The sequence below is a fragment of the Schistocerca nitens genome, chromosome 6 (assembly GCF_023898315.1).
Source record: "Schistocerca nitens isolate TAMUIC-IGC-003100 chromosome 6, iqSchNite1.1, whole genome shotgun sequence".
Lineage (NCBI taxonomy): Eukaryota > Metazoa > Arthropoda > Insecta > Orthoptera > Acrididae > Schistocerca > Schistocerca nitens.
The window spans coordinates 685,372,295-685,395,759 of record NC_064619.1 but is presented as its reverse complement, the minus strand read 5'-3'; the positions used below and the strand labels follow the sequence as shown (position 1 = coordinate 685,395,759).

Below are 23,465 nucleotides of genomic sequence, written 5' to 3'. Positions count from 1 at the left end.
ATATGTTTAATGTAAAGTAGTTTCTCATGCTTAATAACATAAGAAATCCATCATGATACAAACTAGTTCCATAAAGTTAAGCATAACAACAAACCTATTTACTGTACGAAAGATCGGGAGTCTCGCGTGTTTCAGAAGCCCGAGTCCTACCTTCGGTGGAGGGGAGAAGGTTTCGACTGTTACATACAGTCAGGCACTTCCCTCGGACTCAGGCAGTTTGTGTTACGGTCATAGCCGTGCTAGACGTGGCCTTCGGAGGAGGTCTGACTGAACTGATACGCGCAGTCAGCTTTTGAGACAGCTGTGTCAGTAGCGCCTGGTCACACAGCTCCATAGAAACCGTAACTGAAACCCTAGTGCATTGCGTCACCAACAGCGCTGGCATTTGTTGCGTGCATGTGACGCAACATATTTCATAATGTGTTATTCTCATTCTCTTGATCAATGTAGTCGATCTCTGACGCCGCATAATAATTGCAAGCCAGATTCATCACATCCAGCAACTGTCACATTCATTGCTTTCTTTTCACTTCTCTTTTTAATACTGTTAAGAGTCTGCTGAATCGAGACCCTGCGAGCTGCCTAGCAAAAGATAAGCGTGTTCTTAAAAGGAACAGGCTAAACCACAAAAATGTTCATAGTCCAACGCTGGAGCTCAGCACAAGTAGCCCATACAGTGTTCAGTTGCCCTCAACCGCGCACTATGGGCGTTGGACGGGACAGCTATCTCTCAGAGAAGAACACAGCATCAAAGGAGCGTTTTAGATAGATAAGGAATTTCTAGCCAGGTGCCCTTTTCCAGAAGCCACGGTGTGAAAAGCCGTTTGCCTCGTGAACCATGCCACAAACCAATGTTCTGTTTGAAATTTCAGAATCCAGCGATCTGATTGGATCTCACTGCCTCATCTGCATCCATATGCCGATGCCGAGCATATCATAGGTCTGTTTCGAAATTGTACCATGGAGTGGCACAGATTTTCTGCCTTCCTTCCAGCACCAGAGCGCTGTTGGTGAGATACAGCATAAATCCGAAACAATATGAGGTTATTTAATTTTTTGCTTAAGTTTAACTGGACGGAACTCGCAATGTCTCTGCTTCTGTTGGACGGCGAGTTCCCTAATCCGACAGAAAAAGTGAAGTTTGAGGACACTTACACTGAAATCATTGGCTGCTAGGAGTTCCTGAAATAAACACTTGCCGGTGGAAGATAACTGTGTGAAGACTTGTTATCGGTCGACCAACATGGGGAGCCCTGTTCTCGTACATAAAGATCTCTCCATTTGAATAATGAGAGAGAGCTGATCCCAGGATGTCCAGCTGCAACTGCCGCCGCTTTCCTAATTTATGCCACGAGTTTGGTATGATGAATCGCCATTGCGATCACCGATTCTGTAGCGACACGGTATTCAGACTGCAGTTACTGACCTTCAATGCTTCGCACCCAGTTAGTTGCTTCCAATATGCACTTTAGCAACCTTACTCATGTTCAGAACTATTTTTGCGGGTGCAGCCCGTAATTTATTAACCATGCTTACAGTCACGTCCTGTGTTATTTGCGTAACTTTGCATTAATTGTCCTCACCCACCTGTACCAAGGTTAGAGTTCACCATTAGTGTTGTGTCTAGGCAAGACAGTCTAGACACAATGAGAGGAAGCCGAAAGGCACGCGCTTAAACTCACGCAGGCTGGCGTGAGGTCTGAAACAGGATACGTAATGAATGCTATAAAGAAAAGTACGTAGCTTCTGGAATACTTAACTTTAATCCATAATTGTAGAACATCGCTCTTGATGATACAGAAGTATAATAACAATATAACAAAGGATAACGGCGCCTTGCTAGGTCGTAGCAAATGACTTAGCTGAAGGCTATGCTAACTATCGTCTCGGCTAATGAGAGCGTAATTGTCAGTAATCCATCTCAGGCAAAGTCGGCTGTACAACTGGGGCGAGTGCTAGTACGTCTCTCTACACCTGCCGTGTGGTGGCGCTCGGTCTGCGATCACTGACAGTGGCGACACGCGGGTCTGACGTATACTACCGGACCGCGGCCGATTTAAAACTACCACCTAGCAAGTGTGGTGTCTGGCGGTGACACCACAATTAGAACCCCTTGTGCACGTGTTAAATGTTCGAGTCAATTTTCTGTTTCCCTTTTTTCCCTTAGTTGCTTTAAAGTCATGGAGTTATGTACCGTCTATGCAACTAACTGCAGGAAATTGGTTTTTGCCATACGCGTTTCGCTACTTTTATTTGGGAAGCATCGTCAGTGGCGATTTCCAGCCCTGTTAACTCATCCGTGTGGTCCTCGAGATGCATTCGTTAGTTTCCATACTCCAGCTGGCCGATTTCTGGCGTTCTTTCAACCACATTTGTCAACATATAAGTTCATTGCAAGAAGTACATGTGATATATTCGATGTGACAAATGTGGGTGAAGAAAACGCCCGAAATCGGCCAGCTGGAGTATGGAAACTAACGAATGCATCTCGAGGACCTCACGAATGAGTTAACAGCAATGGAAATGGCCACTGATGATGCTTCCCAAATAAAAGGAGCGAAACGAGTATGGCAATAAACAATCTGCCTTCAAGTAGTTGCACAGATGCATACAGGGTACATATCTCCACGAATTAAATGTTTAGTTGGTAACTCATGTGTTTTGCCAGTATTAAATGTTCAGTTAACAACTCGTGTGTTTTGCATTTCGATAATAAACTTGACTGTTATAGCGACAATTTGATTGTGTTATAGATTAGATGAGGCGTCCTTTTACTAATACGTACATGTGCGTGATGTGGTAACCATAGTGACTGTGCCAATCCTTTTAAGTGTCATTCAGTAACACGTTTACGTTGTGCAGCTCTATCATTTATGTTCATATGTGTGTGATATCTTATGGGACTTAACTACTAAGGTCATCAGTCCCTAAGCTTACACACTACTTAACCTAAATTATCCTAAGGACAAACACACACACCCATGCCCGAGGGAGGACTCGAGCCTCCGCTGGGACCAGCCTCACAGTCCATGACTGCAGCGCCTTAGACCGCTTGGCTAATCCCCTCGCGGCAGCACTAACATTTCCAGTAATTAATATGCTTGAGCATATCAGTTGTTTGCCTTCTCCCTTGCTCACCAGAAGTGGGACTATAGCATGTAGGGGTACACTAAACAGCGCAACCGACACCCCATACATGATAAAGATATTCATCCTGAAATGTTATTATTTTTCTATTAATATTAATAAGTCAGTGTATCAGGCTGGCTGTTGCAAATCTTTCACTTGGACTCCACTTCGACTACTTGCGCGTCTCTAACCTACCCCAGAAATCCTACTGGGGCAACTTACGGTGGAAACCGAACTACATGTCGTTCCTGGTGAATAGTCACATCATTGGGAGTTTAAGGCTGGATTAAAGGAAGACTGGGTTTCGATATCACAGCCTTTAGATTTCCAGGCACGGGCTTTACCACTAGACTATCAGCACATGCCTATTTTTGTGGTGGATACAATGGGGTAGATGAACTAGAGAACAATAAAGTGGAGTTTTAAAAACTTTCACCACTTACAACAAAAGCCTCTGCATATGATGAAAACAGGAGTGTGGAATTGGTGTAACACAAATTATTGCACCGATCGTTTCCTGAAACGTGTGTGAGCAATGGAATGCAGTCTTTTTTGAGATAGCTAACAACTAACGGTAACGCCCAAGCAATTTTATCAATGGATGACGCAGAATAATTATCATAATTGCACTAGACAATGTAATGCGGTAACTTGATTTGTTTTCCTTTATATAAATTTAACAATTTGAACGATTTTCGGATGTAAGATATCTTGAAAATCTGTCGGATGAAAAAAAAAAAAAAACGAGAAGTATCTCACAGGACAGATATATGCATGTATAGAAAAGTGAGACATTTCATATTTAGAGGAGATAGTGCACTGTATCTTGTCATACACTCCTGGAAATGGAAAAAAGAACACATTGACACCGGTGTGTCAGACCCACCATACTTGCTCCGGACACTGCGAGAGGGCTGTACAAGCAATGATCACACGCACGGCACAGCGGACACACCAGGAACCGCGGTGTTGGCCGTCGAATGGCGCTAGCTGCGCAGCATTTGTGCACCGCCGCCGTCAGTGTCAGCCAGTTTGCCGTGGCATACGGAGCTCCATCGCAGTCTTTAACACTGGTAGCATGCCGCGACAGCGTGGACGTGAACCGTATGTGCAGTTGACGGACTTTGAGCGAGGGCGTATAGTGGGCATGCGGGAGGCCGGGTGGACGTACCGCCGAATTGCTCAACACGTGGGGCGTGAGGTCTCCACAGTACATCGATGTTGTCGCCAGTGGTCGGCGGAAGGTGCACGTGCCCGTCGACCTGGGACCGGACCGCAGCGACGCACGGATGCACGCCAAGACCGTAGGATCCTACGCAGTGCCGTAGGGGACCGCACCGCCACTTCCCAGCAAATTAGGGACACTGTTGCTCCTGGGGTATCGGCGAGGACCATTCGCAACCGTCTCCATGAAGCTGGGCTACGGTCCCGCACACCGTTAGGCCGTCTTCCGCTCACGCCCCAACATCGTGCAGCCCGCCTCCAGTGGTGTCGCGACAGGCGTGAATGGAGGGACGAATGGAGACGTGTCGTCTTCAGCGATGAGAGTCGCTTCTGCCTTGGTGAGAATGATGGTCGTATGCGTGTTTGGCGCCGTGCAGGTGAGCGCCACAATCAGGACTGCATACGACCGAGGCACACAGGGCCAACACCCGGCATCATGGTGTGGGGAGCGATCTCCTACACTGGCCGTACACCACTGGTGATCGTCGAGGGGACACTGAATAGTGCACGGTACATCCAAACCGTCATCGAACCCATCGTTCTACCATTCCTAGGCCGGCAAGGGAACTTGCTGTTCCAACAGGACAATGCACGTCCGCATGTTTCCCGTGCCACCCAACGTGCTCTAGAAGGTGTACGTCAACTACCCTAGCCAGCAAGATCTCCGGATCTGTCCCCCATTGAGCATGTTTGGGACTGGATGAAGCGTCGTCTCACGCGGTCTGCACGTCCAGCACGAACGCTGGTCCAACTGAGGCGCCAAGTGGAAATGGCATGGCAAGCCGTTCCACAGGACTACATCCAGCATCTCTACGATCGTCTCCATGGGAGAATAGCAGCCTGCATTGCTGCGAAAGGTGGATATACACTGTACTAGTGCCGACATTGTGCATGCTCTGTTGCCTGTGTCTATGTGCCTGTGGTTCTGTCAGTGTGATCATGTGATGTATCTGACCCCAGGAATGTGTCAATAAAGTTTCCCCTTCCTGGGACAATGAATTCACGGTGTTCTTATTTCAATTTCCAGGAGTGTATATTCCAGTATAAAAGTGAAGCACGAAATTGTGACCCACGCTGCTTCAAATAAAAGAAGCTGCATTCGTTACTTGGCGTTAGTGCAGATAATCTTTCGAAATAGCAGCTAAAAGTTATATATCTGACCATACAGTCATCGTTTATAAAATAAATAAACTCCATAAACTCAATAGCATGTAGTAATAAGCTAGTGTAGTAGTGAAACAGCTCAACATAAGATACAATAATACAAGGCAAATGTAAGACACAAGGGCTATTCAGAACGCAAGGCCCGATCGATCGCGAAATAGAAACCACAGTAAAAATCCAAGGAAGCTTCTCGTAGATGTGTTGGACAGTGTCTCTGGTGTGGCCATCAGTAGCATCACGTCGCTCTTTTCAATTCTGATCGCACAGTGAGCGCGTAAAGAAGCCTGCAAAACGGTGTGTACCGCCAAGTATGAGTGCCTGTGATATATTTCACCTGAATTCATGCAGCCCACACAAGGTAGCTGTCATGCGTTTCCGTCTTCATGACAATCCTCGTCCGCGTACTGTAGGAGCAATGAGGTGGCTCCTGCAGCGTTCTTGATGGGAAGTGTTTCGTCGCCCACCTTACAGCCAGGACTTGGCTCCCTCAGAGATACCTCTCAGCTCACATGAAGCAATGGATATGGAGACAACATTTTGCCAAAGAAAACAAGCTGCGGTTCAACGCAGAGAATTGGTAGCGAGCAGAGGCTGTCTTATTTGACGAAATGTTTGGTAAGTTGGTACAATGCTACGACAAATGTCTCAGTCAGAGCGGCGGCTATGGGGAAAAGTAGTTGGAAGGTGTAACTAAATCTTACAAATAAAACATTTTTGATTTCCACTGTGATTTCCAATTCGCGACCGATTGGACATTACTTCCTGAACAGCCCTCGTAACTTGTCATTTGTAGCTTTTAATGTGAGAGATTAAGATGCCTTTGCTAATCGTATAAAATCGTTACATTTGTGCAATAAAAAACCAACGAAGAAGTGATATTACATTACCTGATACTTAGTTAGCGGAGGAAAAAGAAAGGTGAACCAATGCCAATGTGTCTCTGACATTATTACGAGGTTTTTCTATGATAGGCTTTTGGACGATGAACAGGTGTATGAGCAGGTGCTACTGGCACACCAGTATGAAGTGCTGAATCGCAAAGAGATTTTTACTTCCTTCCAAGTCGATTCGTCAGCCCTCGGTTCACCTAAAACCGATGCCCCCATGTCATAGTCTGGGGAATGGGCCTCAGCATTAGCGGCGATCAGAGCCCGCCTGCCCGGTGTCAGTTCCCAAGCAAAACTTGATGCACCTGTCGTGTCATGTGTGGTGCAGTCTGCAGCAGCCCAGCGAGACTAATTGCGTGCTACAAACGTCCTAGGGCGATTTTACCGGTCGTGAAATAGAAACCACAGAGAAAATAAAAAAAATGGATTATTTACAGCATTTAGCTACCCTTTCCAGCTACTTATCTACATATTCGCCATTGCGACTTAGACATTTGTTGTAGCTTGATACCAACTTTCCAGTTCGCTTATCATAGCAGTCGCCTGTTCTTTCTGCCAAATCCTTATGCTGATCTGGAGCTGTGCCAAAATGCCGTCACGGCCAGCACCTTGTGTGAGCAAGAGATGAAAATCAGAGGGAGCAAAGTCCGTGCCGTGTGGTGGGTGATCAACTTCCCATCGAAAACGCTGCAGAACCTTCGTTGTTGCCCCTGAACTGAGCGTCCGATCACTGTCACAGAAGAGGAAATGTGTGACAGTTACGTTATGTGGGCTGCGTGAAATCAGGCGAAACCCCTCAGCAGGCATGTCACGGTCGCCAGGCGACAATACTGCTCAAAGCATCTTTAAGCGCTCACAGTGCACTCGGAAGTGGAAAGTGTGACGTGACGCAATCGACGGGCATGCTAAACACATTGCCCAACACATCTGCCCCAAACTTCATCACATTTTCACTGCAGCTTTAATTTCGCGACCAAACGGTGGTAGACGGTGTGCTAGGTAGAAGTGATAGTTGTCTGCTAGCGTCCCGTTGCGGCAGGTGACGATGGACCTGGTGGGCGAGTACCAGTCTCTGTCGCTGGCCGTCCTCAACTGGCAGGAGAACAGCGACTTCTGCTCGCGCGTGCTCGCGCTGCCGCAGCTGCGCGCCCTGCGGGACACACCCGCTCACTACGACCTGGTCATCGCCGAGATCTTCCACGGCGACTGCCTCGTGCCTTTCGCCCACGTGTTCCGCGCGCCGCTCGTCGGCATCGTCTCCAGCGTCGCCTTCCCATGGGTCTACGACAGGGTGAGTCGCTGCGTCGCCTGCTGACTGCCAAGTTTGGGTTCACGTCATCGGTTTACATCGTTTCCTGGTGTCAGGGAAGCGATCTTAAAGGCCATACACAAGACAAACGCACCAACCGACCGAGAAACTGGACGTGTCTAGGAGTTTTGACCGACCGACCGACGAGCTTTCCTTGTCAGGATGTCGGGGGTAGGTAGCTCCCCCCCCCCCCCCCCCCCCACCCCGTCCCCTACCGCCACTTCACCCAACAAATCGCGCCGCGTGTAGTGCTGTCATGCCAATCTCCCAAATAAGGTTCTTCTTCTGACAAGGGAACCTCCCCCATCGCACCCCCCTCAGATTTAGTTATAAGTTGGCACAGTGGATAGACCTTGAAAAACTGAACACAGATCAATCGAGAAAACAGGAAGAACTTGTGTGGAACTATAAAAAAAATAAGCAAAATATACAAAATGAGTAGTCCATGCGCAAGTTATGCTACATCAAGGAGAGCGCGAGCGGAGGAGCGCTGTGGTCCCGTGGTTAGCATGAGCAGCTGTGGAAGGAGAAATCCTTGGTTCAAGTCTTCCCTCGAGCGAAATGTTTAATTTTTTATTTTCAGACAATTCATTTGTTGCAGTTTATGTGATAAACTCTTATGTTTTCATCACTTTTTTGGGAGTGATTATCACATCCACAAGGCCGGCCGCGGTGGTCTAGCGGTTCTAGGCGCGCAGTCCGGAACCGCGCGACTGCTACGGTCGCAGGTTCGCATCCTGCCTCGGTCATGGATGTGTGTGATGTCCTTAGGTTAGTTAGGTTTAAGTAGTTCTAAGTTATAGGGGACTGATGACCACAGTAGCTAAGTCCCATAGTGCTCAGAGCCATTTTCACATCCACAAGAAAACCTAAATCGGGCAAGGTAGAAGAATCTTTTTACCCATTCGCCAAGTGTACAAGTTAGGTGGGTCGACAACATATTCCTGTCATGTGACGCACATGCCGTATAGAATATATCAGACGTGTTTTCCTGTGGAGGAATCGGTTGACCTATGACCTTGCGATCAAATGTTTTCGGTTCTCATTGGAGAGGCACGTCCTTTCGTCTACTAATTCACGGTGTTGCGGTGCGGTCGCAGAACACAGACACTAAACTGATTACAGTGAACAGAGACGTCAATGAACGAACGGACAGACCATAACTTTGCGAAAATAAAGAAAGTTAACTTTTCACTGGAGGGAAGACTTGAAGCAAGGACCTCTCGTTCCCCAGCTGCTCACCGTAACCACGGGACCACGGCGCTCCTGAGCTCACACTCTCCTTGATATTGCCTATCTTGCGTATGGACTACTCAGTTTGTATATTTTGCTTATTTTTTTCATAGTTCCACACAACTTCTTCCTGTTTTCTCGATTGATCTGTGTTGAGTTTTTCAAGGCCTATCCGCAGTGCCAAGTTATAACTAAATCTGAGGGGGGTGCGATGTGGAGGTTCCCTTGTGAGACAGCGCGCAGGATTCAGTGCTCCTTAACATAGTGCGAGTCAGACGAAACTTTGACAGAGGTTCCAAAGAAATTCAAAGACTGAAGATGTTCGTGGGTCACGTCATGCGAGGAGTATAGCAATAGCGATGCAAGAAATGAATCTATAATGGTTTTTGTGGCACATCTAGTGAAGGAAATGAACTGAAATTCTTCGAACTTCCATATTTCAGGTTTAGCTGTTATTTCCGGTACTTATCGCAAATACGAGGCAACTATTTACTTACAGCTCGTACAAAATAGATACGTGTTGCCATCAATGTGGAAGTCGTAGGATACTTCTAGCAGTAACAGTTGTGTTCACAGTTCGAGCGGCGCGGTCTATTGCCCGACGAATTTGCACCAGCTCTGAAGTGAATGCCGTGAAGTGCTTCCTTCAGTTTAGAAATCGAGTTGAACTTACGAGGGCTTCAGTAAGGGGAGTGCAGTAGATGGTATGTTTGTGTGACAAATTCGAACCACGGGTCCGAGTTTCTTTGTCAGAGGGACCTGAGAAGGGCCGTGTGGTCTGTCTGGTGACATAGCTCTTACTGAAAGTGTCTTATAGTCAGGAGATCCTCAGATTATCAGACTGCCAGTATGTGCTAGTTCATTTAGCGTTACCCAGGGTGCACGACCATCAGCCACATTGTTGAAGAGTGTTCCAGAAGAGCCTATAATGGGAGCCCCGACGACTTCCTGCTCGCAACTCCAGAGTCGATAGATTATATTAATAGACTTGATATTTATTTGTAATCCTTAAACTTTGTTATATTAGTCATGTTTGTTTGCAGTAATTAACGTTTGTTATATTAGTTATTTGTCTGTTTCTTTCTTATGTGCCTGTATTGCCCTACGATAAATAAAGTAGATGGTATAGCACTTAGCAGCCCCATCAGTCAAACAAATCAGTGTGTGCTTGAGCATTGTCCTGCAAAATGATGGTCATGTCCCGCAGAAAGTGTCATCACTTCTTTCCCTATGCTGTTCATTTTTGAAACACAACCTACGACCAGAAGTGATGACACTTTCTGCAGGACCTGACCATCATTTTTCAGGACAATGCTCAAGCACGCACTGATCCGTTTGACTGATGGGCCTCTTAAGTGCTACAGATGACATCTGCAGACTGCACTCCTTGTGTGCTGAAATACACTGGTGTGCAAAACTTAAGTACGAAAGTAGCTTTCGCATGATGTGTCACTGCCAAGCAACGTAATGCGATGAAAATTGGACCATACATTGCAAGAACGGCTACAGCATAATACAGAAGGTAACTGAAAGGAATCCTCAACAGAAATGACCCTTTTATTCAAGGACGGTAATTATTTTGACAATGTTGATTGGAATATTCTCTTTCAAATTCTGAAGGTGGCAGGGGTAAAATACAGGGAGCGAAGGGCTAAATACAATTTGTACAGAAACCAGATGGCAGTTATAAGAGTCGTGGGGTATGAAAGGGAAGCAGTGGTTGAGAAGGTAGTGAGACAGGGTTGTAGCCGATCCCCGATGTTATTCAATCTGTATATTGAGCAAGCAGTAAAGGAAACAAAAGAAAAGTTCGGAGTAGGTATTAAAATCCATGGAGAAGAAATAAAAACTTTGAGGTTCGCCGATGACATTGTAATTCTGTCAGAGACAGCAAAGGACTTGGAAGAGCAGTTGAACGGAATGGACAGTGTATTGAAAGGAGGATATAAGATGAACATCAACAAAAGCAAAACGAGGATAATGGAATGTAGTCGAATTTAGGCGAGTGATGCTGAGGCAATTAGATTAGGAAATGAGACACGTAAAAGTAGTAAATGAGTTTTGCTATTTGGAGAGCAAAATAACTGATGATGGTCGAAGTAGAGAGGATATAAAATGGCAAGGAAAGCGTTTCTGATGAAGAAAAATTTGTTAACATCGAGTATAGATTTAAATGTCAGGAAGTCGTTTCTGAAAGTATTTGTATGGAGTGTAGCCATGTATGGAAGTGAAACGTGGACGATAAATAGTTTAGACAAGAAGAGAATAGAAGCTTTCGAAATGTGGTGCTACAGAAGAATGCTGAAGATTAGATGGGTAGATCACGTAACTAACGAGGAGGTATTGAATACAATTGGGGAGAAGAGGAGCTTGTGGCACAACTTGACTAGAAGAAGGGATCGGTTGGTAGGACATGTTCTGAGACATAGAGGGATCACCAATTTAGTATTGGAGGGCAGCGTGGAGGGTAAAAATCGAAGAGGGAGACTAAAAGATGAATACACGAAGCAGATTCAGAAGGACGTAGGCTGCAGTAGGTACTGGGAGATGAAGAAGCTTGCACAGGATAGAGTAGCATGGAGGGCTGCATCAAACCAGTCTCAGGACTGAAGACAACAACAACAACAATTATACTGAAGTCACAGTGTTCTACAACTTTGCCTTGGACATTACAAAACGCAGGACAAGGGGGTTAATAGGGTGTGTGATCCCACGGACGGCAAAGCACGCTCTGCAACGTGGTCCCACGCTGGCCACGAGGTTGGTCAGGACTGCATGTGGCAGGGCGTTCCATTCCTCCACCAGTTTGGTTGACAACTGCTGGATGGTTGTTGGTGCACGTGGACGTGCAGCAGTACGCCTGTCCAAAGCATCCGACACGTGCGCGATGGGATTAAAAACGGAGGAACGGACGCGGCTGTCCATTCGGCGAAAATCCTCGCATTCCAAGAGTTCATTCGCCTGCGCTGTTAGATGCGTTCGTGCATTTTTATCCATAAAAAGTGCGGGCCGAATGCACCCCTGGAAAGACGCACATGCGGGAGGAGTTTGGTATCACAGTAACTCGTACGTGCGAGTGTACCGTGTTCAAAGGTCAGTACGCCTATGCAACATTACACCTCCCCACACCGTAACACCTGGACCAGAAAAATGATCGTGTTGCTGGGTGCATTACGTATTCCTACCTCTCGCCGTATGGGAGTAAGGCGCGCCACCTCCAATTCTTTGTACAGGGTACACTCGCCGATCAACGGTATTGTAACACTATGCTCTTTCCTCACGTCCGTCTTCCCAGAGGTGCATTACTCGCTGACCTCATTTTTATTGATGACAATGATATTCGGCGAGTGGACTGGCCTAGCCGTTCCACCGACTTAAATCTCATCGAGCACAGGTAAGATGCATTAGGGAGATTTACTTATTGCCAAATTATGGACCTGTTACCACAGGTTTTAAAACAAGTTGTAGATCTTACAGTTTCTTTTCTAATCTTTTTTGTTGTTTTCTTTTGCCTTGTTTTTATGTGTAACATTTTACAAAGAACAATGCTTTTTAAAATTACAATAATTTAAGGTTGAAATATAAAATTTTGCTGCTTTAAGAAGAATAGAAGAAAAGGGGGTAGACAACATTCCATTAGAACTACTGACAGCCTTAGGAGAGCCAGTCCTGACAAATCTCTACCATCTGGTGAGCAAGATGTATGAGACAGGCGAAATACACTCAGCCTTCAAGAAGAATATAATAATTCCAATCCCAAAGACAGCAGGTGTTGACAGTTGTGAAAATTACCGAACTATCAGCTTAATAAGTCACGGCTGCAAAATACTAACGCGAATTCTCTAGAGACGAATGGAAAAACTAGTAGAAGCCGACCTCGGGGAAGGTAACTTTGGATTCCGTAGAAATACTGGAACACGTGAGGCAATACTGACCCTACGACTTATCTTAGAAGAAAGATTAAGGAAAGGCAAACCTACGTTTCTAGCATTTGTAGACTTAGAGAAAGCTTTTGACAATGTTGACTGGAATACTCTCTTTCAAATTCTGAATTTGTACAGAAACCAGATGGCAGTGCAGTTATAAGACTCGAGGGGCATGAAAGGGAAGCAGTGGTTGGGAAGGGAGTGAGACAGGGTTGTAGCCTCTCCCAGATGTTATTCAATCTGTATACTGAGCAAGCAGTAAAGGAAACAAAAGAAAAGTTCGGAGTAGGTATTAAAATACGTGGAGGAGAAATAAAAACTTTGAGGTTCGCCGATGACATTGTAATTCTGTCAGAGACAGCAAAGGACTTCGAAGAGCAGTTGAACTGAATTGACAGTGTTTCGAAAGGAGGATATAAGATGATCATCAACAATAGCAAAACGAGGATAATGGAATGTAGTCGAATTAAGTCGGATGATGCTGAGGGAATTAGATTAGGAAATGACAGGCTTAAAGTAGTAAATGAGTTTTGCTATTTAGCCGGCCGGAGTGGCCGTGCGGTTCTAGGCGCTGCAGTCTGGAACCGAGCGACCGCTACGGTCGAAGGTTCGAATCCTGCCTCGGGCATGGATGTGAGTGATGTCCTTAGGTTAGTTAGGTTTAATTAGTTCTAAGTTCTAGGCGACTGATGACCACAGAAGTCGCTTGGTGCTCAGAGCCATTTGAACCAGCCAGTTTTATTGTTTCGGAAGCAAAATAACTGATGATGGTCGAAGTAGTCAGGATATAAAATGTAGACTGGAAATGGCAAGGAAATCGTTTCTGAAGAAGAGAAATGAAGTGTCGGCAGAAGTGCCAACACCGTGTTGTTTGACGAAGCTGAAATGCACGCTATAAACTCACGCAGGCTGTCGTGAGGTCTGAAACAGGATACGTAATGAATGCTATAAAGTACGTAGCTTCTGGAATACTTAACTTTAATCCTTAATTGGTAAACATTGGTCTTGTTACTGTACATGCTTCATTAGATACATAGCAAGGGAGAAATGGCGCCTTGCTAGGTCGTAGCAATTGACTTAGCTGAAGGCTATGCTAACTATCGTCTCGGCAAATGAGAGCGTAATTCTCAGTGAACCTTTCCTAGCAACGTCGGCTGTACAACTGGGGCGAGTGCTAGTCTCTCTAGACCTGCCGTGTGGCGGCGCTCGGTCTGCAATTACTGACAGTGGCGACACGCGGGTCCGACGTATACTAATGGACCGCGGCCGATTTAAAAGGCTACCACCTAGCAAGTGTGGTGTCTGGCGGTGACACCACAAGAAATTTGTTAACATCGAGTATAGGTTTAAGTATCGTTTCTGAAAGTATTTGTATGGAGTGCTTCCATGTATGGAAGTGAAACATGGACGATAAATAGTTTAGCCAAGAAGAGAATAGAAGCTTTCGAAATGTGGTACTACAGAGGAATGCTGAAGATTAAATGGGTAGATCACATAACTAAATAGGAGGTATTGAATAGAACTGGAGAGAAGAGAAATTTGTGGCACAACTTGACTAGAAGAAGTGATCGGTTGGTAGGGCATATTCTGAGGCATCAAGGGATCACCAATTTAGTATTGGAGGGCAGCGTGGAGGGTAAAAATCGTAGAGGGAGAGCAAAAGATGAATACACTAAGCAGATTCAGCAGGATGTAGGTTGCAGCAGGTACTGGAAGATGAAGAAGCTTGCACAGGATAGAGTAGCATGGAGAGCTGCATCAAACCAGTCTCAGGAGTGAAGACCACAACAACAACAACAACAACAAGAATATAAAAAGATGATGGGATAGAGGAGACATTTGTTAGTGCCGTCACCGATTGTGACTGACGGTGAATACCTCGGAATGGTTTCTTCGAGCTGTTGACCGCCAGTCACAACAAAAAATTTTGGTTAGTAGAAGAGAAACAACATTGCTAATGCTATGGATTAACTTTAGGTGCTCATCCGTTACAGCCTTTGGTGCTTTCGTGGCTATATTGAAGGCACCTTACACTTATTTACTGTTACATCTCGTCTTTCTCCTCCTGATCGTCTTCAGTGTTAGTCTTTCCGCTGTCACTGTGAGTGCAGTTGTCCACCCTTTGGAGATTGTTGTTACTACTTAATCTAACTTAAAGTAACGTACGCTAAGGACAACACACACACCCGTGCCCGAGGGAGGACTCGAGACTCCGACGGGGCGAGCCGTGCCAACCGTGGCAAGGCGCCTACGACAGCGCGGCTATCCAGCGGCGCGGGTCGTGGTATGTCCGTAGGTCTGGTACAGATAGTCTGTACTCTTTTGAATTTGGCCTCACCAGTTTATGTAGTATTTTTTCTGCTTGATCTGTTGTAGGCCTTATACGTTCGTGGAAATTCAATTCTCATCTATGTGTATCCCAAGATAGCGTATAACGTGTACTCGTTTGATGTTCGTGTCCCCTATTTTACCTGAGGTGTTCCTTTGGCGTAATCCTTTCAGTATTGCGTATGTTGTTTTGTTTTTGGCTATCCCGAGTTTGTTTTTGTGACACCATTGCGTAGTTGTTTGTGGTATTCCACCTGCTTTCTCTTCTAACTGGGCTCTGATGTTTGCAATGAATATATAACAAATAGGGCATCTGCGTAGGCGACAATTCCTTCTGACCTGTCATCAGAAAGTTGTAGGAGTGGTTCGATTGTTATACGCAAAAAGATAGGGCAGCAGATCGACCCTTGAAGACAGTTTGTCGCAGTTCTTTTAATTAATTTCCGGCTATACATCTTCCATTCGACTACTCGTGTCTTACAGTAGTTTGGGAAACTGTTGTACAGTGATTGCAGTACCTCCAGATGTTTTAACCTTTGAAGTATTGCGGGTCACCAGAAGTTATCAAATGCCCCGGCAATGTCAATCATTATTGCTAGGGTGTATTTTTGTGTTGTAGTATTAACTTTGTGTAGGGTACGGTTGATGCTATCGATCTGCCGGTTCTGAAGCCAAATTGGTGTTGGCTCATGGTACTAAGAGCCCTGTTGGTTTTCAAGCACTTACACAGTAGCTTATCCTGAATCTTTGCTAGTGGAGACGTCTTGCAGCACGTCCTGACGTACCTACGCAGTTGGTGGAAAAATCGACGCCCTTCCACTATAACTATTTACCAGTCTTGTGGCCAGCATACAAGCAAGTTCCAAAGCATGCATTGCAGTCCTTGGTGACCACGTACCCTGTTAAGAACCAAGTGCCGCCCTTTGGAATGACCACGCGACCACGATACATCGCAGTCACTTTGGATAAAAGTATGGTTTCTGTTAGCCTCACTGCGTATTTCTTTCAGTTATCTACTCTACTATACAGCAGGAGTTCTATCAGTGTATGGTCGAAGTTTCATCGAGATATGTTACTTCGCAGTGACATATCATGTGTTAGTTAATTTCATCCTTAAGTTTCGCGCACCAGCGTTCCTTTTATAACACCCCAAAGAAAGCAGGTGTTGACAGATGTGAAAATTAACGAACTATCAGTTTAATAAGTCACAGCTGCAAAATACTAACGCGAATTGTTTACAGACGAATGGAAAAACTGGTAGAAGTCGACCTCGGGGAAGATCAGTTTAGATTCCGTAGAAATGGTGGAATACGTGAGGCAATACTGACCCTACCACTTATCTTAGGAGAAAGATTAAGGAAAGGCAAACCTACGTTTCTAGCACTTTTAGACTTAGAGAAAGCTTTTGATAATGTTGAATGGAATACTCTCTTTCAAATTCTGAAGCTGGCGGGGGTAAAATACAGGGAGCGAAAGGCTATTTACAATTTGTACAGAAAGCTGATGGCAGTTATAAGAGTCGAGGTACATGAAAGGGAAGCAGAGGTTGGGAAGGGAGTGAGACAGGGTTGTAGCCTCTCCCCGATGCTATTCAATCTGTATATTGAGCAAGCAGTAAAGGAAACAAAAGAAAAGTTCGGAGTAGGCATTAAAATCCATGGAGAAGAAATAAAAACTTTGAGGTTCGCCGATGACATTGTAATTCTGTCAGAGACAGCAAAGGACTTGCAGAGGCAGTTGAACGGAATGGACAGTATCTTGAAAGGAGGGTATAAGATGAACAGCAACAAAAGCAAAACGAGGATAATGGAATGTAGTCGAATGAAGTCGGGTGATGCTGAGGGAATTGGATTAGGAAATGAGCAAAGGAGTTTTGCTATTTGGGGAGCAAAATAACTGATGATGGTCGAAATAGAGAGGATATCAAGTGTAGAGTGGCAATGGCAAGGAAGGCGTTTCTGAAGAAGAGTATTGATTTAAGTGTCGGGAAATCATTTCTGAAAGTATTTGTATGGAGTGTAGCCATGTATGGAAGTGAAACATGGACGATAAATAGTTTAGACAAGAAGAGAATAGAAGCTTTCGAAACGTGGTGCTACAGAAGAATGCTGAAGATTAGATGAGGAGGTATTGAATAGAATTGGGGAGAAGAGGAGTTTGTGGCACAATTGAAGAAGGGATCGTTTGGTAGGACATGTTCTGAGGCATCAAGGGATCACCAATTTAGTGCTGCAGGGCAGAGTGGAGGGTAAAAATCGTAGAGGGAGACCAAGAGATGAACACACTAAGCAGATTCAGAAGGATGTAGGCTGCAGTAGGTAGTGGGAGATGAAGAAGCTTGCACAGAATAGAGTTGCATGGAGAGGTGCATCAAACCAGTCTCAGGACTGAAGACCACAACAACAACACCAACCTCTAAACCGATTAAGTCTTAAAAAATATATATTTTATTATTTCTGACCATTATCGTTTCGGACGTTTTTCTTCAGCGTATTGCATTTAGTAATCGGGCAATTGATGAGGTGTTCCATGTATACAGTAGCATTATGTAAAAACAAAAGGTTCAAATGGCTCTGAGCACTATAGGACTTAACATCTTAGGTCACCAGTCCCCTAGAACTTAAAACTACTTAAACATAACTAACCTAAAGACATCACACACATCCATGCCCGAGGCAGGATTCAAACCTGCGACCGTAGCAATCCCGCGGTTCCGGACTGCAGCGCCTAGAACCGCACGGCCACCGCGGCCGGCATTATGTAAAAAGAAAAGGGTCCCAGTCATTTCCGAAAACTATCTTTTTCATATAGACAATCAGCAGCTGATCAGTACTTCGAAAAATAATGGAAATTAAGGTAATAATCAAAATGTTCGAAACCGGTAATGGTATGCAAAAAATTGTTGTAACGAAATCTTCTCTGTCTTCCATCCGGGATGGCTGTGTTGGAATGTCACGGAATTCCACGCCATCCGCATGGAAACCTGAAAAGATTTCGTCAGCAATATATGCCGGGGAATCTCCATTCACATACAATAACATGTTTTATCAGTGGACGGTGGTTTAAGTGGTAAGCAGTTGTAATAAGATGTAAGTGCGTGAAGCTCACTATGCGCCCGCGCTGAGACGTGCCGCGGTTTCTGCAGAGCAGGTGGGGAACCCCGACCACCCGGCGTACAGCGAGGGCTACTACGCGGCGATGACGGCGCCCTTCTCGCTTCTGGAGCGGCTGGAGAACGCGGCGTGGCACGTGGCGCTGCGCCTCGGCGACTGGTGGTTCTCGCAGCGGCCCATCGACGCCCTGGCGCGCGACTTCTTCGGGCCGGACGCTCCAGCCGCCAGCAGTGTGGCGCGCAGCTCCAGCCTGGTGCTGGTCAACAGCCACCACAGCGTGAACGAGCCGCGGCCCACCGTGCCCGCCCTCGTTGAGGTGGGCGGCCTCCACATCAAGGATGTTCAGCCTCTGCCGGAGGTACGTGCCGCTACCGTATCCAAAGGTACAGCAGTTCGCTTCACGGAGAACATGCGAGGATGAACAGCGAAAGAGATGGGCACCTTCGTATCCACTGAATCATTATCTTCGTATGCATAGGAACTGTAGGAGGGCAGAGGATGAGGTGCGTAATACACTACTGGCCATTAAAATTGCTACACCAAGAAGAAATGCAGATGATAAACGGATATTCGTTGCACAAATATATTATACTAGAACTGACATATGATTACATTTTCACGCAATTTGGGTGCATAGATCCTCAGAAATCAGCACCCAGAACAACCACCTCTGCACAGAATAACGGCATTGATACGTCTGGGCATTGAGTCAAAGAGAGGTTGGATGGCGTGTACAGGTACAGCTGCCCATGCAGCTTCAACATGACACCACAGTTCATCAAGAGTAGTGACTGGCGTATTGTGACGAGTCAGTTGCTCGCCCACTATTGACCAGACGTTTTCAATTGGTGAGAGGTCTGGAGAATATGCTGGCCAAGGCAGCAGTCGAACATTTTCTGTATCCACAAAGGCCCGTACAGGACCTGCAACATGCGGTCGTGCATTATCCTGCTGAAATTTAGGGTTTCGCAGGGATGGATGGAAGGGTAGAGCCGCAAGTCGTAACACATCTGAAACGTAACGTCCACTGTTCAAAGTGCCGTCAATGCGAGCAAGAGGTGACCGAGACGTGTAATGAATGGCACCCCATACCATCACGCTGGGTGATGCGCCAGTATGGCCATGACGAATACACGCTTCCAATGTGCGTTCACCGCCATGTCGCCAATCACGGAATGCTACCATCATGATGTTGTAAACAGAACCTGGATTCATCCGAAAGAATGACGTTTTGCCATTCGTGCACCCAGGTTCGTCGTTGAGTACACCATCGCAGGCGCTCCTGTCTGTGATGCAGCGTCAAGGGTAACCGCAGCCATAGTCTCCGAGCTGATAGTCCATGCTGCTGCAAACGTAGTCGAACTGTTCGTGCAGATGGTTGTTGTGTTGGAAACGTCCCCGTCTGTTGACTCAGGGATCGAGACGTGGCTGCACGACCCGTTACAGTCATGCGGATAAGATGCCTTCTTGAATACTGCTCAGCAGTGTGGGATCCGTACCAGATAGAGTTGATAGAAGAGATAGAGAAGATCCAACGCAGAGCAGCGCGCTTCATTACAGGATGATTTAGTAATCGCGAAATCGTTACGGAGATGACAGATAAAATCCAGTGGAAGACTCTGCACGAGAGACGCTCAGTAGCTTGGTACGCGCTTTTGTTGAAGTTTCGAGAACATACCTTCACCGAGGAGTCAAGAAGTATATTGCTCCCTCCTACGTATATCTCGCGAAGAGACCATGAGGATATAATCAGGGAGATTAGAGCCCACACAGAGGCATACCGACAATCCTTCATTTCTCGAACAATACGAGACTGGAATAGAAGGGAGAACCGATAGAGGTACTCAAGGTACCCTCCACCACACACCGTCAGGTGGCTTGCGGAGTATGGGTGTAGACGTAGATCTCGACTGGTAGTGATACGAGGCCGTTGGGATCCAGCTCGGCTTTCCGTATTACCCTCCTGAACCCACCGATTCCATATTCTGCTAACAGTCATTGGATCACGACCAACGCGAGCAGCAATGTCGCGATACGATAAACCGCAATCGCGATAGGCTACAATCCAACATTTATCAAAGTCGGAAACGTGATGGTACGCATTTCTCCTTCTTACACGAGGCATCACAACAACGTTTCACTAGGCAACGCCGGTCTACTGCTGTTTGTGTATGAGAATTCGGTTGGAAACTCGTGTAGGCACGTTGTAGGTGTCGCCACCGGCGCCAACCTTGTGTAAATGCTCTGAAAAGCTAATCATTTGCATAGCACAGCATCTTCTTCCTGACGGTTAAATTTCGCGTCTGTAACACGTCATCTTCGTGGTGAGGCAATTTTAATGGCCAGTAGTGTAAGTTTTGCACCCCTGTATTCACGGATAAATTACGTCACTAAGTGGCGAAAGTGTTGGGCGGAGAAGGGGAACAGCCAAAGATACTGCCACCCCCACATTCTCACATATGTTAGCATCGTATCCGTTGCAATTGTAAGACGGCAGAGGACGAGTAGCCAAGAAGTTTTGTACTTATAACAGGTGTCTCTTCTAAAAGTCGTCAGGTGCATTTTCTCTCGTATTTCCCAAGATGTTTGCAATTTCGTTTTCGTAATTTGCGGCTGGAATCAGACCAAAAAGAAACAGCTCATCACGTCTTTTATACGACGCACAGTGTCGACGGAAAGCGTCGGTTTGTTTCCCGTTACAAATAAAATTTTTAAAGCTGAATTAGTCTAATGAGATATTAGCTTCCTATATATGAATGAACGGGGGCAGTAGAACTCAAAGGATAACCGGTACTCCAGCACGGACAGCCCCGCCCTGGACCGCGATGACTGCCATCGCCATGCAGCAACGCCGCTGCTCAGTTGCTACTGAAGTACTGATTATTCTTGATGTTTTACTGTCCCTGTTAATTAATAGCGATAAACAAATATCGCAATAAACTCATTTGGGACCGCTCTACCGAATGAGCACGTAAAATTCAGCTTCAAAAATGATTTCATTTGCAAATCGAAACAAACCGACGCTTTCCCATGACGCTGGGCGTCGCCTGCATGACTTAGGCCGGTATTACACTATCAAATGTCTTTGTGAAATATCCTGGCCAATAACTTTGTCAAAGATATTTGATGGTGTAATAGGGAACTTTGTCAAATGTCGTCCAATATTTGATCAAATCTACGGCCTCACTGTAGATTTGATCAAAGAAGTCGCTTGTCTTCTGTTCACTGCAATGTGATGTGTTACCACGTGGAGCGCTAGCATCGCTGCAGCATTCTGTCGTGTGTAGTGTTTTTATAAACTTTGCCGGTAAATACATTTGGTGTGTGCCGACAACTACAAAATTGATAGAGTTGTATGAAGCTGATGAGACGCTTTACAACGTGAGGCACGCTGAATACAAAAATAGATTAAGAAGATTGGAGACCTGACCTGACCTAACCTAACCTAACCCTCTCCTGTAGCAAGGAATCGGAGTGTTACAGTGAGCCTGTCTTCTGCAGATGTAGCAGTTATTAAGTGAATATTGTGCTTTGTGATATGAGGATACATTTCATTGAGCACGTACAGAAATGTATACCCATCCATTCTTAAGTAATTGATGTACGACTTGACGTCCGCCACTATAAGCTCACGTAACAAGTTTTGTTGAATGCTTTTATCGTGTCGTCGTAAAACCCACGGCTTCACCCAGGTATGTTTCCTATTTTTCCTCGCTTCTCCTCCACATGTGCAAACAGTGCAATTGTGGTACATGCAACTGCTGCGGTCAGTAGCAAGTTGTTGTTGTCAGCCATCTTGAACTTCGACGAAAAATATGATGACATGTAACACCCCTTCTAGCACTACGTCAAAGATCTTTGTCAAATATATTTGACGGAATATTTGATCACATATTTGATCAAATCTTTGACAAAGATATTTGATAGTGTAATACCGGCCTTAGTGAGCAGTACTCGCCTGGGCAACTCCAGCTACACACTGCAGAAACTAGATTTGAAATATCTGCCGAAACACCAGGGAAAAAATGCGCCTGGCCATCCACGGATATATTACCTAAGTGCATAGATGAAGTGTTGTGGGAGAGAGGATGAACAGATAAGGCGATTGGCGCCTCCCTCCATATGCACAGATACACTAGCTTCATATCCACAGGAAGTGGAGAAGGGGAGATGATGAGCAGTCATAATTTAGCACCGATGCATCCACGTATAAATAACCTCACTATGGAGAGGAAGTATTGGGGCGGAGAGGATGAACAGCCAGACATTCGCTGCTTCATTGTCCAGTTTATATATATTACTTCCGCATCCGTAGGAAGTGTTGGGGTGGAACCAGTCAATGTGTTTTGCAGCTGCATATCCACGCATACAATACTCTATTATGCATATTATGCAGAGGAATTGTTGGTGTGGGGAGGATGAACAGCCAAAGACATTACGCCTCCATATCCACAGATATACTAGGTCCGTACCGAGAGAAAGGGGAAGAGGATGGGCAGCCAACGACATTCACTCTCCTCCAAGGCGCCTTACGTGAGTATCGACGTGTCGTACTACACAGTTCACTCAACATTCTTACAATGCCACATTGGTTACGTTATTTCTCACTGATACCAAGACATAAGACATTGTTACCACCGATACCGTTGAGTCCAGCTCTGTTCTTGAGCAGTCAGAACGTATGACTGCCAAACGGAGGACCTTCTCCCTGGGACTCTCCTCAGGGTCATGAGTCCAGCTGAGGAACTTCTTCAATGATAACAAGCGACTCCAAGCCAACAATGGCTGCGAGACCTATGTGCTGCCCCCAAGTCCCTCCGAAAGGATCCAAATTACTTCATGATACAGAGGATGACAGTAGCCGATGAACATTGTGCCGCCCGCGGAACTGATCGCAGAGTTACTTTTACTGTAGCACAAGAGCAGATGAGGATGTGGGCTACTAAATATCTTGTTATGGAGCAGAAATATGGTATCTTTTTATTTAAAGTTTTGTCAGGTCTCTAGTTAAAATAGATTTCATGCTCAGGCATAATGCGTTATTCGATGTTGCGGTGAACTATACCTGCTGATAATATACAGATGCTGCCTAAAGGTTACCTGACACACTTGCGGGTATATAATTTGCATCGAGTACCGCCCTAAGCATCTG

At 45.7% G+C, this 23,465-nt stretch overlaps 1 protein-coding gene across 1 annotated transcript in view; it reads left to right on the top strand.

The window, feature by feature from the left end:
* The window catches only part of LOC126263218 (UDP-glucosyltransferase 2-like), an 85,772-nt gene that overhangs the window by 24,148 nt on the left and 38,159 nt on the right, over positions 1 to 23,465 (top strand). The window contains exons 3-4 of the mRNA XM_049960287.1: positions 7,444 to 7,695; positions 18,351 to 18,671. Of these exons, the coding sequence (XP_049816244.1) occupies positions 7,444 to 7,695; positions 18,351 to 18,671 (573 nt within the window). The remainder of the gene's footprint in view (positions 1 to 7,443; positions 7,696 to 18,350; positions 18,672 to 23,465) is intronic.